Source organism: Carettochelys insculpta, chromosome 19 (assembly GCF_033958435.1).
Source record: "Carettochelys insculpta isolate YL-2023 chromosome 19, ASM3395843v1, whole genome shotgun sequence".
Taxonomy (NCBI): Eukaryota; Metazoa; Chordata; order Testudines; family Carettochelyidae; genus Carettochelys; species Carettochelys insculpta.
In genome coordinates, this window is record NC_134155.1 from 393,325 (window position 1) to 410,910 (window position 17,586).

Below are 17,586 nucleotides of genomic sequence, written 5' to 3' on the forward strand. Positions count from 1 at the left end.
GCAACCATGAGAACTCAAGGTAGTGATCTGCCTAGCATGTGCGTTACAGATCAGTCACAAAGTTGTTTTTTAAAGCATCCGTTATTGCTGCTGTCTGAGCGTGGCTACTGGTGGATGGTTGAGTAGATGGCTGCGAGTAAGCCCTCCCTATGGCTTTCGCTTTGGAATTCCAGATTGACAGGAAAATCTCCTGCCTGGATGCACGTATGTTGTGCAAAATAGCACATACTGTAATGGCAATGGGGACATTAACTTCAGAAAGGCCCAAACGTGTCAATAAACGTCTGAACCTTGCTTTTAAATGGCCAAAGGTGCATTCCACCACCATTCTGCTCCTGCTGAGTCAGTGATTAAAGTTTTCCTTGCTGGGGTCCAGGGCTCCTGTGTAAGGTTTCACAAGGCAGGGGTTGCCCAATATAACAATAGTCATTTTCATGTTGCCAAACTTGATTTTCCAGTCAGGGAAACACATCCTATCCAGGAGCCTTCAATACAGTCCTGAATTTCGGAATATGCACTTGTCATGAACCCTCCCTGACCAGCCAGTGTTGATGTCAGTAAAACGACCTTTATGATCTTCCAATCTCTGCATCACCATGGAGAAGTACCCCCTCAATTTACATCCTCTGAGGCAAGGTGGGCTGGGGCCAGGATGGGGATGTGCGTGCCATCTATTCCCCACTGCAGTTAGGAACGCCCCGGGAAGCAAAAGCATCCACTACAGCCTGTACATATCCCAGGATCACAGTCTTCCTGAGGAGATGCCGACAGATTGCATGGGCCACCTCCATCACCACTGACCCCACTGTAGATCTGCCTACATCGTACTGATTTGCCAGAGACTGGTAACTGCTGGGTGTTGCAAACTTCTACAGTTTGCCACTCTCTTGTGAACTGTTAAAGCTGGCCTCATTATTGTGTTGCTGCAATTCAGGACAGGCGCCAGCACATCACAAAGGTCCATAAAAGTGGACTTCCACATGCGAAAGTTCTGCACCTATTACCGATCATCCCAGGACTCCAAAATGATGTGGTCCCACCAGTATGTGATGGTCTCATGAGTCCAAAAAGAGAAGTTACTCACTGTAGTAACGGTGGTTCTTCGAGATGTGTCCCCGTGGGTGCTCCACAATAGGTGACGGGCTTGCCCGGCGCCACAGATCGGATCTTCCAAGCAGTTTCTGCCAGACCGCGCATGTGCCGGTGCGCGCCGCTCCCTTGCGCGCTCCTGGCCACGTGCGCGATCCGGTCCCCGCCAGTTCCTCGACCAACCGCCTCGGGTGCCCCTGCAAAACACTAACAGAGATCCGAAGCGGGGAGGATGGGCGGGTAGTGGAGCACCCACGGGGACACATCTCGAAGAACCACCGTTACTACAGTGAGTAACTTCTCTTTCTTCTTCGAGTGTCCCCGTGGGTGCTCCACAATAGGTGACTACCCAGCAGTAACCCAAGATAGGAGGTGGGTAATCGGATTATGTGCAGCTTGTCCCCGAGAGGACCGCTGCAGAGAGATGGGTATCCTCTTGGAATACCCTGTGAAGGGCGTAATGTTTGGCGAAGGTGTAGTAGGACGACCAGGTCGCCGCTCTGCAAATGTCTTTTAACGCAACGCCCTTGAAAAAGGCTGTTGATGCCGCCACCGCCCTGGTGGAATGAGCCCTGGGAGTGGCCGATAAAGGAGTCTTTCTGAGCTCGTAGCACATTTTTATGCAGGATACAATGTGCTTTGAGATTCTCTGCGAGGAGAGATCCTCTCCTTTCGATTTGGGAGCGAGGGAGACTAGGAGTCTATCCGTTTTCCAGAAGGACTTGGTACTGTCTATGTAGAAGGCTAGCGCCCTCCTCACGTCCAGGAGGTGTAGGCGCGCCTCTTCGTTGGAGTTATGAGGTTTTGGATAAAACGAGGGTAGAACAATAGGTTCGTTGATGTGAAACTCGGAAGAAACTTTGGGGACAAAGGCTGGATGCAGCCGTATGGTTACCGCCTCCTTGGAAAAAACAGTGCAGGGTGGCGTTGCCATGACTGCCGTGAGCTCACTCACCCTACGAGCTGACGTAATTGCGAGAAGAAAGGTCGTCTTAACTGTAAGGAGGCGGAGGGGAACCGTGGCCAAGGGCTCGAACGGTGGTCCCATCAGTGTGGTAAGCACCAGGTCCAAGTTCCACGAAGGTGGAATCGGTTTCCGAGGGGGGTAGAGGTTTACCAACCCTTTGAGGAACCTGGTAACCAAAGGGTGGGCGAACACCGTGTGCCCTTCCTCCTCATGTCTGAACGCCGAGATGGCGGCAAGGTGGACCTTTAACGAGGATAGCGAGAGTCCTCCTCTCTCGAGGTCCAGTAAATACTCTAGAATTGTAGGTATAGGCACCGAAAGGGGGGCCAGCTGTTTGGTAGAACACCAAGCCGTGAAGCGAGTCCATTTTTGTTTGTAGGTCTTCCTAGTGGAAGTCCTCCTGCTACTTTCTAGGACATGTTGTACTGCCACTGTGCATGTGCTCTCTAGGGAGCTGAGCCATGGATTAACCACGCTTGCAGTCGCAGGCTGTGGGGGTGCGGATGCACTACGGACCCCTGGGCTTGCGTGAGCAGATCCGGAGCCACTGGAAGAGGCATCGGTGGACGGTCCGACATGCGCAGGAGTAGGGGGAACCATTGTTGGCGATCCCACGTTGGGACTATCAGGATCATCCGGGCCCTTTCCCTCCTGGCTTTTTGCAAAACTTTGTGGATCAGCACTGTGGGAGGAAACGCATAAAGCAGGGGGCCCCCCCACGGGATCGCAAACGCGTCCCCCAGGGACCCCCATCCCAGTCCTGCCCTGGAGCAGAATCGTGGGCACTGCTTGTTGTGCTGAGTGGCAAACAGATCTATCTGGGGAAAACCCCATGCGTGGAAAATCGACCGTAGCAGATCGGGACGGATCTGCCACTCGTGTGTGAGCGCAAAACGCCTGCTCAGCTGGTCTGCCTTCACGTTGTGCGCACCCGGCAAGTGTGAGGCTTTCAAAATTATATCGCGGGCGATGCACCAGTTCCATAAGCGGATTGCTTCCGCGCATAAGGCACGGGATCGAGCTCCTCCTTGCCTGTTTATATAAAACATGGTGGAGGTATTGTCTTTACTGATCCCGACGACTTTGCCTTGTATGTGGTCTCGAAAGTGTTTGCAGGCGTTGAACACTGCTCTGAGCTCCAGTACGTTGATGTGTGGTGACTGTTCCGTGGGTGACCACAGTCCTTGAGTCACCTCTTCGCCCATGTGCGCTCCCCACCCTATGAGGGAGGCATCTGTAGTGAGAAAAACCGATATTTGCGGCTGGTGGAAGGGTACCCCTGTTAGCAAGTTCCTGGGGTTTACCCACCATTGCAGGGATTTGCGCACCCCGGCTGTGGGCGACACCACCCTGTGAACGGTGTGTACTGCCGGTTTGTATACACTCGCCAGCCAGTGCTGCATGCTGCGCATGTGTAACCTGGCGTTCTGCACTACAAACGTCGCCGCTGCCATGTGGCCCAGCAGCTGCAGGCACGTCAAGACCGGCACCGTAGGGCTGAAGGTGATGACTTGCACGAGGGAACCGATGGCTCGAAAGCGAGCCTCTGGTAGGTATACTCTCGCTGCAACCGAGTTTATGCGAGCCCCTATGAACTCTATGTCCTGTGCGGGGTCTATTTGTGATTTTGCCAGATTGATAACCAGGCCAAGTGAGGAGAACGTGTTTGCTGTGACGCGTATCATGCGCAGAACCTCTCCTTTCGAGGCCCCTTTGAGCAGGCAGTCGTCCAGATACGGGAAAATGAATACCCCCTGTCTGTGCAGGTAGGCTGACACCACTGCCAAGGTCTTGGTGAAGACTCTGGGGGCCGAGGAGAGGCCAAACGGTAGGACCTTGTATTGGAAGTGTTCGTTGCCCACCATGAACCGGAGGAATCGCCAGTGAGCCGGATGGATGGTTATGTGGAAGTACGCGTCTTGTAAATCGAGGGCTGCGAACCAGTCTCCATCGTCCAGAGCTGTAAGGATGGAGGCGATCGTGGTCATCCGAAAACGTTGCTTGCGCAGGTACCTGTTGAGGCCGCGAAGGTCTAAGATGGGCCTCCAGCCTCCTGTCTTTTTCTCCGTGAGGAAACACCTGGAGTAGAACCCTTTCCCGTGCAGTTGCTCCGGCACTCTTTCCACCGCCCCTACGAGCATGAGATGGTCCACCTCCTGCCTGAGCCTCGCTACCTGGGAGGCCTCCTGGAGGTGGGGCTTGGGTGGAGGTCGTGATGGTGGGAGCGACTGGAAGGGGATGGCGTACCCCGTGGCTATGATCTCCAGCACCCATTTGTCTGTGGTGATCCTTTGCCACTGGTCGTAGAACGGTCGGAGGCGATGGTGAAATAGCTGCTTCGGATGACCGTGTGCGATGGTAGTGATGGCGCAGCCCTGGATCTGTATGTCAAACTTGTGGCCTTTGGCCCCGCCCCGAGGACGCACGGCTCTGTTGTGAGCGTCGCCTGGGAGTTCTGTACTGCTGGTGCTGTTGATGTCGCCCTTGCTCGTAACCCCTGTGATACTGGGGGCGCTGTTGCTGGTACTGGTACCGCCTTTGCTGAGGGTAGTACCTTTTCTTTGTGTATGGGGGGGTGTAAATCCCCAGGGTCCTGAGTGTGGCTCTTGAATCTTTACTGGAATGAAGGACCGAGTCAGTTGATTCAGCAAACAGCTTCTGCGAGTCGAAGGGAAGGTCAACTATCTTCGCCTGCAGATCCCTCGGTATACCCGAGGTCTGGAGCCAGGACTCCCTTCGCATCACCACTGCGGTTGCTGTGGAACGTGCTGCCGTGTCCGCAACGTCCAAAGCAATCTGAACTCCCATCCTCGCAGCCGCGTAGCCTTCTTGCACTATGGCCTTGAGGACCGGCTTTTTGTCCTCTGGAAGCGAGTCCATGAGGGAAGTTAACCTGGAATCGTTGTCAAAATTATGGTTCGCCAAGTGCGCTGCATAATTTGCCATTCGCAACGTTAAAGTGGAGGAGGAGTAGACCTTTCTGCCGAACAGCTCTAGCTTCTTGGCATCTTTGTCTGTTCCCCCTGTTTTAAATTGAGATGGTTTTGATCTTTGTTGCGAGGACTCCACCACCAGGGAGTTTGGCTGTGGGTGGCTAAACAGGAACTCCATGCCCTTCGCCGGTACGAAGTATTTCTTATCCGCTCTCTTTTGGACAGGCGGAATAGTTGCAGGGGTCTGCCATATCGTAGTGGCGGACTCTAAGATCGCTTCATCAAGCGGTATTGCTACTCTGGAAGAGGCCGGAGGTCTCAAATTTTTGAGGAGCTTATGGTGTTTCTCTTGCACCTCTGCTGTCTGGATGCCTTGCATGAAGGCCACCCTCTTAAACAGCTCCTGAAACTGTTTGAGATCGTCCGTAGGATGGACGTCCCCCAGGGCCGTAGCCTCGTCCGGGGAAGAGAGTGAGGAACCGCTAGGGTACATCTCTCTGGAGCCTTCCGGTTCCTGCTGGTGATGGTACACCCTCTCGCTAGAGGTTTGCGAGGGAAAATCTCGGGGTTCCATGACCAGTCCCCCTTGAGATGCTTGAGTCTCTGTCCCCGGTCGCGATTGCCCTCGGGGGTACGAGATAGTTTGTGGGGATCTTTCCCTAGTAGATTGCCGATGGTGTGTATGCCCCGCGTGGTAGGGGCGACCATGGCAGTATAGGCACTGTTCTTGGGAGGGTGACCTAGACCACTCCCTTGGTGTGTACCCTCTGCGTCTGGGGGAGGGAGATCGTCGAGACACTGGAGAGAGCGACTTCGCATAATAGTCCAGTGGTTCAAACCCCAGGAAGGGTGAAGGTGGTGCCATCCAGGGTGAGGCTGGTTGCAAAAATGGAGAAGGGGGCTCCGGGTAGGCTAGGGGGGACCCCTGCCTTCTGGTTGGAGTCTGCAACGTAAGCGGAGGGCTGTGAGAAAGCAGCTCCACAGCCCTGTCCGGAGAGGGGCTGCAATGCCTCCTCTTGTGTGCAGCCTTCCCCCTCCCTGGAGGAGGTGACTCCGCCCCCTGACGCACGGGGGATCCCAGCCCCGTCGGCACCGTGCTAGGCACGCTCGAAGGCGGTGCCGCACGTGCGGTGTCCTTCTGCGCCTGCAGGCTACGTGCCTGCGCGCTCTGCACCGCCGGTTCCGCCGGGGTCGGTGCCGCTGCCTGCGGTGCTGCCGGTGCCGGCGCTTGTTTAGCCGCCGCCCTGCCTGCGGTGTGAGGCGGCTGGCTGATCATCGGAGGCTGAGCCGTTTGCACGTGGCTCTCCGTGCCGCCGCCGATCAGCTGTTGCTGCGGCTGGGGGCTGCGTGCTCCTCCCGTCCCGCTCACTGTTGCTGCCGGCAGGGATCGGGCTGGAGAGACTTTCCTCCGTTTCTGCGCTGATGGAGTGAGGGAGGCAGCTTTCCGTTTAAGGGCCCCGGAGGGTCCCTCCTGCTGCGGCTGCTCCGGCACGTCTGGCTGGAGGGCCTTATCAGGAAGCAGCATTTTAATGCGCATCTCCCTGTCTCTCCGTGCTCTGGTTGTTAATTTTGCACAGAAGGCGCATTTTTGTGCCACATGGGACTCCCCCAGGCACCTTATGCATAGGCTGTGCCCATCGGACACTGGCATCGCCTCTCGGCAGGACTCACATTTTTTAAAGCCTGAAGAGGACATTGTTGGTGAGTCTTTGAGTTTTATTAAGTGGGTACGTAGCACCTTCTTTCTGCTGTTTTCCCCGTCCGATGGCCTGCCTCAGCAGGAGGGCTGATGGCCGTAGCTCCTGGCCTCCGGCGCTTGTTACTGGGACTGGCTGAAGCTGTCCCGCTCGTAGTTTGTTTGTTGTTGTTTGTTCTTTTTTTTTTTTTTTTTTGCAAAATAACAACCGGCTAACTCATAGTAGCCTAAGTATCTGAAAAAACTTTGAAAGAAAAACAGATAAAGTCGTTGAATACGCTATTTGGCCTTAGCCTAGTCGGATTCCGTCTGCAGCCGACGGCGGTTAAGAGGAACTGGCGGGGACCGGATCGCGCACGTGGCCAGGAGTGCGCAAGGGAGCGGCGCGCGCCGGCGCATGCGCGGTCCGGCAGAAACTGCTTGGAAGATCCGATCTGCGGTGCTGGGCAAGCCCGTCACCTATTGTGGAGCACCCACGGGGACACTCGAAGAAGAACAGCCACTCCACTGTCAGCAATGCATTCAGGGCAACCAGCAGCTGACAGTTCTTGGACCACAGTTGGGAGATTTGCTCTTATAAACCATTCTCATCATGAGCACCATTTATACAGCCAACTGTCACTAAGCTTTGGAATTGAAGGACAAATTGCACGATAGCTACTGTGATTGCCAAAATAATCTTCGCTGTGATTTGGAGTGTTTGAGGACCCACGCTTGTGCTGGAATGCAGCAGCGGGAAACGGTGTGACCGCCACTTCTTTTTTTGTGCGGTTACTGACATTGTGAATTCTGAGACAGTGCTTGGAATTCTGGGAGTCCAACACGAAATGCCCACAAGCAACTGAGGCCAAGGCACTGTGGGATAGGTACAGTGCTCACGCTGTTGCACTTGCACATGGCAATGGGGGGACAGATTCGGCATGGAGAAAAGGTGGGTTGAATTTCAGGAAGGCTTGCAGACACTTTATTTGAATTGCAATATCAAGGTTAACTATTCAAATTTATTAAATATTGAATTTCTCATATAGTGTAGACGCAGCTTCAGGCTCTCATACAAACATGAGCCCGCAGCCAAAGGCTTGCTGCTTCCGCTTGGTCTTCCTGTTACTGGCGAGCCACAGCCAGAGTGGAGCAGTGAGGGGCGTTGTGGATTACACACACAGGACACCTCTGGAGGCTAATAAATTTGATTTTAAAATGTGGCGCTTCCACACTGGCCTTTGATCATACTTCTGAATTTGAGTTTGAGGTTATACCCATCAGGTAACTGTGATTTTGTAATCTTGAGATTAACGTACCCTAAATCAAGCTAACACTATTTACAGTGAAGACAGTCACATGGTAATATTGAGCTAACTGCCTTAAATTCAAATTTATCTGGTAGTGCACATGCAGCCTGTGTGAATACACAGACACACTACAATAAGTATTATGACTTCAGTTTCAAGTCTCTTTTTTTCCCCACCCTCCTCGCATGGTAACTCATCACTACTTTGGATGAGGAAATTCTAGCCAGGATGTCTCAGTATTTCCCCATTAACTTTGATGACTCATAATTTGTCTTTTCTGGGGAACTACAATGCTTGTCTAGCTGGGGGGGCAATACCTCCCGGCTTAGCTGACCACTACCCTACTGTGAGCTAAAGGTGAAGCTTTACATACCCAATTCTCTATATACCTAAACAAAACACAGCCTTATACACTCATCCCTCACTATATGAGCGCAATTGGTTCCCAACTTTCGACTCGTAAGGGAAAACTCATAAGAGGGACACTAAATTCCCATTAAAATACATTTAAAAGTCTCTGATTGGTTCCTAGTGCTCCTAACTAGAGGAAGGAGTAGCAGCAGGTGGCGCTGCTTTTGAAAGTTACGTGAACCTTGGGTTGGGGGTGGTTGGGGAGGGTTAAAGGCTGTGGGCGGTTTGGGGCCATGAGTGGGAGTGAGGATTAAAATCTGGGGGCGAGTTGGGTCTGTGGGGAGATGGGCAGGGGGTTCAGGCTACAGTGCTTTAGGTCTGTGGGGCTGGTGGGGTGTTCAGGCTGCTGTGGTTTGGTGTGTGCAAAGCCAGAAGGGGGTCAGGCTGCGGGGCTGGCAGAGAGGTTTGGCTGCCATGCTTTGGAGCCATGGGGCTGGTGCGGGGGAAGGGGTTTCAGGCTGTGGGGTCCTGGGGGGTTCAAGCTGCCGCACTTTGGGGCCACGGGGCCAGCGTGGGGGGGTCAGGCTGCCGCGATTTGGGGCTGCGGGGCTGGCGGAGGGCTCTGATTGCTGCGATTTGGAACTGTTGGTCCAGCAGGGGAGTCAGGCTGCAGGGCTGGCAGGGGGTCTGGCTGCCACAGTTTGGGACTGTGGGGCTGGCAGGGGGGTGAGACTGTCCCAGTTTGGGACTGCAGGGCCGGCTGGTCAGGCTGTGGGGTGAGCAGGGGAGTCTGGCTGCCATGGTCTGGGACCATGGGGCCAGCAGGGTGTCAGGCTGCGGCTGGTTGGGGCTGCAGGGGAGGGGTGTCAGACTATGTGGGGGTTGGAACCTAGGAGAGGGGGTAAGGCTTGTATCAGTGTCGCAGAGTTCACTCATCGAGTGAACTAAGAAAAGTATGTGTCCCTCGTTTAAGCAAATACTCATAAATAAAGTACTTGTTTAATGAGGGATGAGTGTACCTATTTCATAATGATTAAGTTCAGATTGTTACAAGCTTTCATAGAAGACCGTACTCCAAATTTTATACAGAATACCACTGTACACAACCAGTTGATTTAATTGTTTATGCCAGACCCCCATTCTCTCTTTGGGATGCCTGTATCCTGATTGTCACAGAGTTAAGCAGCATTTCTCAAACACTGGTATAAACCTTTTCAATGGCTAGATATTACAGACTCCCTAGACCATCGGACGCTTAAGTGTTCCCACTAGCTTTCAGTATTTTGATACTGGGATAGCAAGGAGGAATTGTTTTCATTTTAAAGAGACAGTAAAAAAAAAAGTAAATGAAAATTATTTGAATTGCTATTAACAGTAATAGATGAAACAGTATACAGTCCAATGCTTAAAATTAGTTTGTTTCCACAATCTTTAAAAATATACAAACATTCAAATTATTTTCTAAGCAACAATAATACCCCTAAGAGCATTAGTCTGGAAATACTGTCTCCTTTACCAAAATAGCACTGGCAATCCTAACACTTAGGATTTACTTCTGAGCTGTACCATTAAAATCTCTCATCAATGCTGCAATTAGGCAAGAACAATCTTTTCCTTGGACTGTTTAAAAGAGTAAGACTTTGCAAGCCACATCTTCCCTTGCACAATGTATAAGTGAGCAGAAGCAGAATTGGGTAATGCTCTAATGTTTAAATGATTTAGTGCTGACAGCATTTTAGTGTTGCAAACTTCAAACACCCAAACAGCCCTGTAACAAAAATTTTATATTCTAATTAACTTATGGGTAGACAGACTGAACTGTGGGGAACACTTCCAATGTTGCCACTAATTTTTCCTATGCACATGTGGAATAAATTTTGTTATGTGCATCAATATGGAAGTGATCACAGAACCGTAGGATACTAGAACTCAAAGGGAGGTCAACATGTCATCAAATCCAGTCCCCCTACACTCACGGAAGAACCAAGCACCATCTAGATCATCCCTAACAATTGGTTGTCTAACCTGCTCTGAGATACAGATTCCACAACATCCCTAGCAAATTTATTCCAGTGCTTAGCCGCCCTGACAGTTAGGAATATTTTTTTTACTAATGTCCAACCTAAACCTTGCATGCTGCAACTTAAATCCATTGCTTCTTGTCCTATTATCAGGAGCACATGTGGCAAGGGTGGAGCTGAGGAGTGTGGAGTTTGGAAAGCAACTTAGGCTGGAGGGAGAGGGTTGGTGTGAGGATTCTGGGATGGAGCTGGGGATGGCCAGTTTGGGGTGTAAGCTGCCCTGGGGCTGCAGTGGAGAGAGAGGAGTCCCCTTCCCCTAGCCCACTCTCCCTGCAGCAGCCCTGGAGCTTGGGGTAGGGGGGAAGAGAGAAGCATGTCACCATGCTGCAGCCCAAGAACTGGGGTGGAGAGGCATTTCTCCTCGTTGGGCCACAGGCACGGGACTGGGAGACTGACTGCAGCCCTGTACACACCAAGCTCTCTCATCATACCAACCTGACTTCACTGCCCCCTCCTACCTCTTAGTCCCCATGCACTGGACTGTAGCGTGCATGCCAGCAGAGTTATGATAATTAAGTTTGTGGCCCATGGTGACCTCATGCATGGCCGCACAGCCATGCACATTAGAGGGAACACCATGTGATTAGCAGTGCTTGGGTCCTATTAAACTAATTCTCCTTCGAAGAACTCTGTGTATAAAAGAGAAGGAAAACTGTAAAACACTTCTAATACAAAGTACACCACTTATGGAATAATTAATACAATTTTAAGGATTCCTGATTTTCCCAAGCAACCATATTTCGAGCACCACCTCATCATGCCGATAGTATACTCCCACCTCACTTGCACTGTTGAGTTACCTGTTAACAACAGGAAACAGCCCAAATAATTCTCCCTGTCTCTTCAAAATAATCTCGTTCATTCTTTGGAAGAAAGAACCGTTGAGAGAGATCTCAGGTTAGGGTTCTGGCTCAGTAAGCACTTTGGGCAGTGAAGCTTACTCACCTGAGTCCTCTCTCTTTTGGACTGACAGAAAAATTCAGTTACATTCAAAGGTAACCTTCAAGCTTCAATAATCTTTTATTTTAACTAGGAAATTGGGAATGTTACCTGGCCACGTAAATACATACATTCCATGCTGTATCAGGCTCATGGTATCTTGGCAACAAGGGAAATATCAGATTAATATTGGTTAAGCATGACAAAGGAGGTAGGAAAGAAAACATCTCACACAAACACTTTCCCCCAGTTTAGTCATAAGCTGAATAAGCTGTTTAGCAGTAAGGGAAACTTCGAACCAGATCATCTAAACAGCAAATAATCCTGGAACAATGAGATCTCTGGTTCTGCCTATGCTGCATCAGCATCTCAGATTCCACTGAATTTCAAACAATTTGGCCAGGAAGGAACTAAGCCCCTTTCCACATAACACTCTCCAAGGCAACTTGCTCTCTTTGGAAAGAGAAACAGGAATAAAAACAGCAAGACATAAAACATTCTAAAGGACACTTTTGCCTCCCACTTTCTTCAGTACTCTGATGGGAAGATGGCAGGAGAAAAAAGAAGTCTTGTATTTCTGTTTTCTGTATAACAGAATTGAACAAGCCAGGTGGGAATGGCACAAACTGTATTATTTACCCACAGGCCACTCACAGGTGAGGAGAGACTTCATAGAAACTGACACCTCGGTATCGCTCCATGTGTTGCTTGCTATAGATTTCCAGGTCCTTGTATGGATTTACTGATACCAGAACAGAGCCAATGTAAGTCTGAAAAGAGAAGAAAGGAAAAGTGTTACATGTAGGCTAACATATGCCTCTACAAGAGCCTTTGGAATGACTCCAGAACCCCAGATATTGTTACAGAAACAGCCAGCAACAAAGGCATCTGGAATGTTGTTAACAACTTTGAAGGGAGTGTGACTCAGAAGGCTGAAGCGATAACCACAAAGCTAGTCAATGTGTGAATACAGAATGTGGGCTTTATGTGTCCCTTTACCAAAAGTGCTACACCTACATCCTTTCTTGGCTGCTTCATAAAGTGAGCTCTATGATGTCAGACGAATACAGTATGGGGTAGATTTTCAGCTGAACTTAACTGGCTCTGCAAACACTCAGCAATCTGAAAATCAGGGCCTATATATGCCAGTATCTCTGTAGACAGACCAGGTCAGAGAAGAAGAATCATGGGATGTAAAAGGGGACCTGACAGACACCACCACATCCAGATTTGGCCTGCAGAACAAAATCACTATGTCCGACTGTCAGAGCAAATATCCAAGTTCTAGTCAAAGTTCAGCACTCTGGCTGCTACTCACATAGATTAGATTCTCCTTGAATCGTTTGCGCAGGTTTTCAATAAAGGCTGCTTCGCTGGTAAAGTTTTCTAGCAGGACAAAATCCTGAACCCCCACACGGTCACGGGCTGTCAAAGCACTCTCCATTGTCAACCGGATACCGTCACTCCCTGCTGCCTGCAACCAAAACTAGTGAAGTCAAAAGGTTGAGACGTTCATGAACACAGACCACTTCACCCACAAAGAAAAGGCACAGAGTCAAGATTCAAACAGGAGAAAATAAAGCAAACCCCATTAATAAGGCAACCCCCCAGGCATTTCACATTAACAATGGCCAGTTTGGCAAAAGACAAGGCAGCTTTTGCTGGGGATATGTTACTGCTAAAATTCCAATCAGTCAATAACAGGATAAAATAAATGTCAGAAGAAAGTTCTTTTAGTGAGAGAGCCTGAACTGCTTTCTTATTTCCATACCCTGTGCTAAAGGATCTGGCTTGAAGTAAACAGCCCCACAGGAAGCAGGAAATGGTTATTTACCAACTGGGCATGCCCAAATTGCTGACAAGTTGGTTCCTTTAAGTCCAAGCACCTTTTCCTGATTTCTGTCTGTACTGCAACACAACTGAAATTATGACAAAGATCTACAGACAATAATTAATATGAGAAAATGGATTATGTTGCCTCTTTTCACATCATTAAACTAGTAAAAGAACATTGCTCCTTTAAATTCTCTTACATATTACTTTTCTCTCCTCAACTTCACTCACCTCTTCTTCAAGCTGGTGTAGATCGTACCCATCAGGAATCAGAGCCCTCTTCTCCTGCACAAATAATCACATGCCCTGGACAGCAATATCATAAACAGAAGAGCCCTGAGAGCATTGCCCTGACTTGACTATAGTCTGATGTGCCCAATAATCTCATTAATACAGGAGAATCTCTTGGAGAACACCTCTTCATCAGTAAGATCACATTCAGCTAGAGATGTAAAATAGCATTTAACTGGTTAAATGGTAGATTTAACTGGTTAACAAATTAACATCCCACCCTTTAAGATTCCCAAAAGAAGGGATATTTAAGGAGAGACATATGATTCTCAGATTTTCAACTTACTTTCTGATACAAGTTTCTTTCTTTCCTGCTTCTCCCATTTCAATAAGAGATATGAAGGGTAAAGCTGTTTTGGACTAGTAATAAGGATTGTGAAAGCCACCGCACACCGATTTAATTTTGGTAGCATACCTTGTAAGAACTACACCACAAAATGCTCTAGAGCTCTACAATATAGCTAACAATGAGAGAGCCAGACAAGTAGCCAAGGCACATTTTCTGATGAAATTTAATGAGATAGGGGACTCATGAGGCAGATAGAGGGAGACTGTTCCAACTGCAGGATACTGAGAAGAAAGCTCTCACACTAACTGTGATCAGATTGTGTGAGGAGTGAGAGAGGCAACTGGGAGGAGTGCAGAAACAAGCTAACTACATCTCTTTTCCCAACCAATTCACCACAACAGAGCACCACACAGGTACAATCAGGTGACTGCTTTCACATGGAAAGAGATCAATGTGGGATGACACAGATGTACAGACATACTCAGTTGGTACAGGTATAGACGTATCCACATTGAGGTTTTGGCCTCATGTCTCAAAACTGTGACCCTCACAGTTATCTGTGTTAAGAGGAAACATATATTGGATTATGAATTTAAAACTTTTTCCTGTGTATGGTATTTATGTAGCCCCCATCACTGCAGTATCAGTAGAGCTTACAGTATTTAACCTATTTACCCTCACACTACCTATGAGAGCAGTGGAACTTAAGCAGGGTGTGGCTAAGTAACTTGTCTGAGATCATGTATGAAATCTGTGGCAGAGCAGAAATGGAAGCCAGGGCTCCCAAGTCCTATACAAATCCCTTAACCATTGATCTACCCTTCCTCTGTCTACAGTGATACCTCACAATTTTTAAATACTTGAGACATGACAAAGTGGAAGTAGGGAGCATTACATCCACAATGACCCTCTATTGCTTCTCTTACATCTGCAGCAACAGCTGAAGGGTGAATAAACTTAGCAACTACTCAGAAATGCCCATCTTGACCAGATGATGTAACACAATGGCTGGGGGAAAATAGCTCTGGCTACTCCATTTTCTGCTTACTCAACAGGAGCAAAATAGGAACTTGGCTGACTGTCTGAGACTAAAGGACATGCTGTTTAAGGGAGCCCAGAAAAGGAAGGAGGAGGAAAAGCCAAGAACCAACTATCAGTTACAATCTTTGGAGTCTCTGGCCCAACAAAGCCTGCAGTCTGTTCCAACTTGAGCCAGCAGGCTGCAGTCCCCAAAAGACTCTACCCATGAACTAGGGACAGCCAAAGCACAGTGTCCACTAACCACATGCCCCACCCCACCTCTGCACTTGCAGCAGTGACAAGGCAGGCAGAGGAGCCAAATACACTGACACTGTGCCTGCTGGGAAATCCTCCACCCCAAGGGATTTCCCAGCTGGTGACTTCTGCGTTGATTCTGCTTTGTAACATGTGTGGCTCAGAGCAGACCAACCCACAGAATCTGCCCCCAAAAGTACCAAGTGCAACCTCTTCATCATTAGAAATAAAGAATTGATAGGGACTGCAAGTGGTCATTTTGTCCAGTCCGCAAATAGCCATGCTGCTACATCTGCAAAGCACCCTACTGTAGATGCAACATACACCCAGAGAATAGTAACAGAGAGAAGTTTTTCTGCAGACAGTAATATCTTTCCAAGTGATACTGACAGTTGTAATGGGGTTCAGGGGTCCCCAAGCACTGCACCCCAACCACAACTAATAGTGACTCAAACTTTCTGTCCCACATACTAAGTGGATTAGTCAACAGAGACACAGCGTAGTGTGGAGGTGTCAGTACAGAAGGCAGAGACAATAATTCCAATCCACCTTGCAGAGGGGAGGCCTGACGGGCGCCCCCACCTGGGGTCTAGCCCCGCCCTCAGCACAGGCTAGCCACCTTCCAACTCTCCCCTCAGCTTCCAACCTTCGCCTCAGATTTAAACCCAGCTGGGCTCCTCCCCACTCTCTGTTCAGGGACAGACCTGTTACCTGCCAGCTTAGGTTACAGACAGCAAGGGTGACAAGTATCAGAGAGGAAGCTGTGTTAGTCTGTATGTTCAAGAACAACATGAAGTCCCATGGCACCTTATAGACTAACAGATTTTTTGGAGCATAAGCTTTCATGGGCAAAGACCCACTTCGTCACATGCATGAGTGTGGGGGTGGAAGGTTCTAGAGGAGTATTTAAAGAGGGGGGTCCCAGTAAAAGGGAGGGCCAGAGCTGACAAGGTCTATTCAGTTAGGGTGGAAATGGACCACTATCAGTAGTATACATCAAGAGAGGAGAAAAAACAAGCCAGATCAGTCAGGGGGCATGTGGCCCATTGTCAGAATCTAATGTGGAGGTGCGAACCTCCAGAGCACAGAAACTGCTTTTATCAGGGGCTAACCACTCCCAGTCTCTGTTTAATCATTGGTTGATGGAGTCAAATTTGGAAATAAATTGCAGCTCAGAGATTTCTCTCTCCATTTGATTTTTGAAATTTTTTGTTGTAGGACTGCTACTTTTAAATCTGTTACTGAGCGTCCAGGGAGATTGAAGTGTTCTCCTACAGGTTTATGTAAGTTACCGTTCCTGATGTCTGATTTATGTTCATTAAGTCTTTTACATAGAGACTGTCCTGTTTGGCCAATGTAAATTGCAGTGAGGCACTGCTAGCACATGATGGCATATATTATATTAGTAGATGTAAAGGTAAAAAAGCCCCTGATGGAATGGTTGATATTAGGTCCTGTGATGATATCGCTGGTGTAGATATGTGAGCAAAGCTGGCAGCGAGGTTTGGTGCAGGGATTGGGTCTAGATTTAGAGTTGCTGTATTGTGGTCTATAGTTGCTGGTGAGAATAGGATTAATGATGGCAGGCTGTCCATAGGCCAGGACATGCCTGCCTCCCAGGGTCTGTGAGAATGAACGATCATTGTCCATGATGGGTTGCAGATCACTGATGATATGCTGGAGAGGCTTTTGCTAGGGGCTGTATTTGATGGCCAGTGGTGTTCTCTTGTTTTCCTTGTGAAGCCTGTCTTGTAGCAGGTGGCTTCTGGGTATTCATCTGGCACTGTCCATCTGTTTCTTCATTTCCTTAGGTGGGTATTGTAGTTTGAGGAAAGCTCAGGTAAAGGTAAAGGTCTTGTAGATGTTTGTCTCTGATGGATCGGAGCAAATATGGTTGTACACTAGTGCCTGGCTGTATACAATGGATCGCATTGTGTGCTCTGGATGGAAGCTAGAGGCATGTAGATAAGCTTAGTGGTTTGGGGGTTTTTGGTATAGGGTGGTATTTATGTGACCATCACTTATCTGCACAGTAGTGTCCAGGAAGTGGCTCTCTTGTGTGGACTGGTCCAGGCTAAGGTTGATGGTGGGGTGGAAACTGTTGAAATCACGGTGGAACTCTTAAAGAGCTTCCTTCCCATGGGTACAGATGATGAAGATGTCATCAATGTAGTGCAGGTAGAGGAGGTGTGCTAGGGGACAAGAACTGAGGAACCATTGTTCCAGGTCAGCCATAAAAATATTGGCTTACTGTGCGGGGTCATCCCTAGCCTGTGTGAACTGCTCGGCCTGTCACACACATCCCTCACTCCACCACAGCAGTGCCTACACTGGAACTTTTGGGGACATTCTAAGCCTCATGCTGCACAGGAGCTCAAACTATATGATCACAATGGTCCCTTTGACCTTTGGAATCTGTGAAAGTTTTCATGTATCACAGGTATTACTGGAATACAAGTAGATAAGTAAATAAATTATACTATAAATACATACTGTAGGGAACAATCCCATACTGGCCCTTGAAAAAAATCAAACACTTAGTATCCCACTGTT

General features: G+C 49.0%; 1 protein-coding gene across 6 annotated transcripts in view; it reads right to left on the reverse strand.

The window, feature by feature from the left end:
- MYO1C (myosin IC) overlaps positions 1-17,586 on the reverse strand; it is a 178,706-nt gene that overhangs the window by 79,459 nt on the left and 81,661 nt on the right. For all 6 annotated transcript variants that reach the window (XM_075013372.1, XM_075013371.1, XM_075013374.1 and 3 more), the window contains 2 exons: positions 12,664-12,819; positions 12,000-12,115 (listed from right to left, as the gene is read on the reverse strand). In XM_075013372.1, coding sequence (XP_074869473.1) covers positions 12,000-12,115; positions 12,664-12,789 — 242 coding nt within the window. In that variant the 5' untranslated portion in view covers positions 12,790-12,819. The remainder of the gene's footprint in view (positions 1-11,999; positions 12,116-12,663; positions 12,820-17,586) is intronic.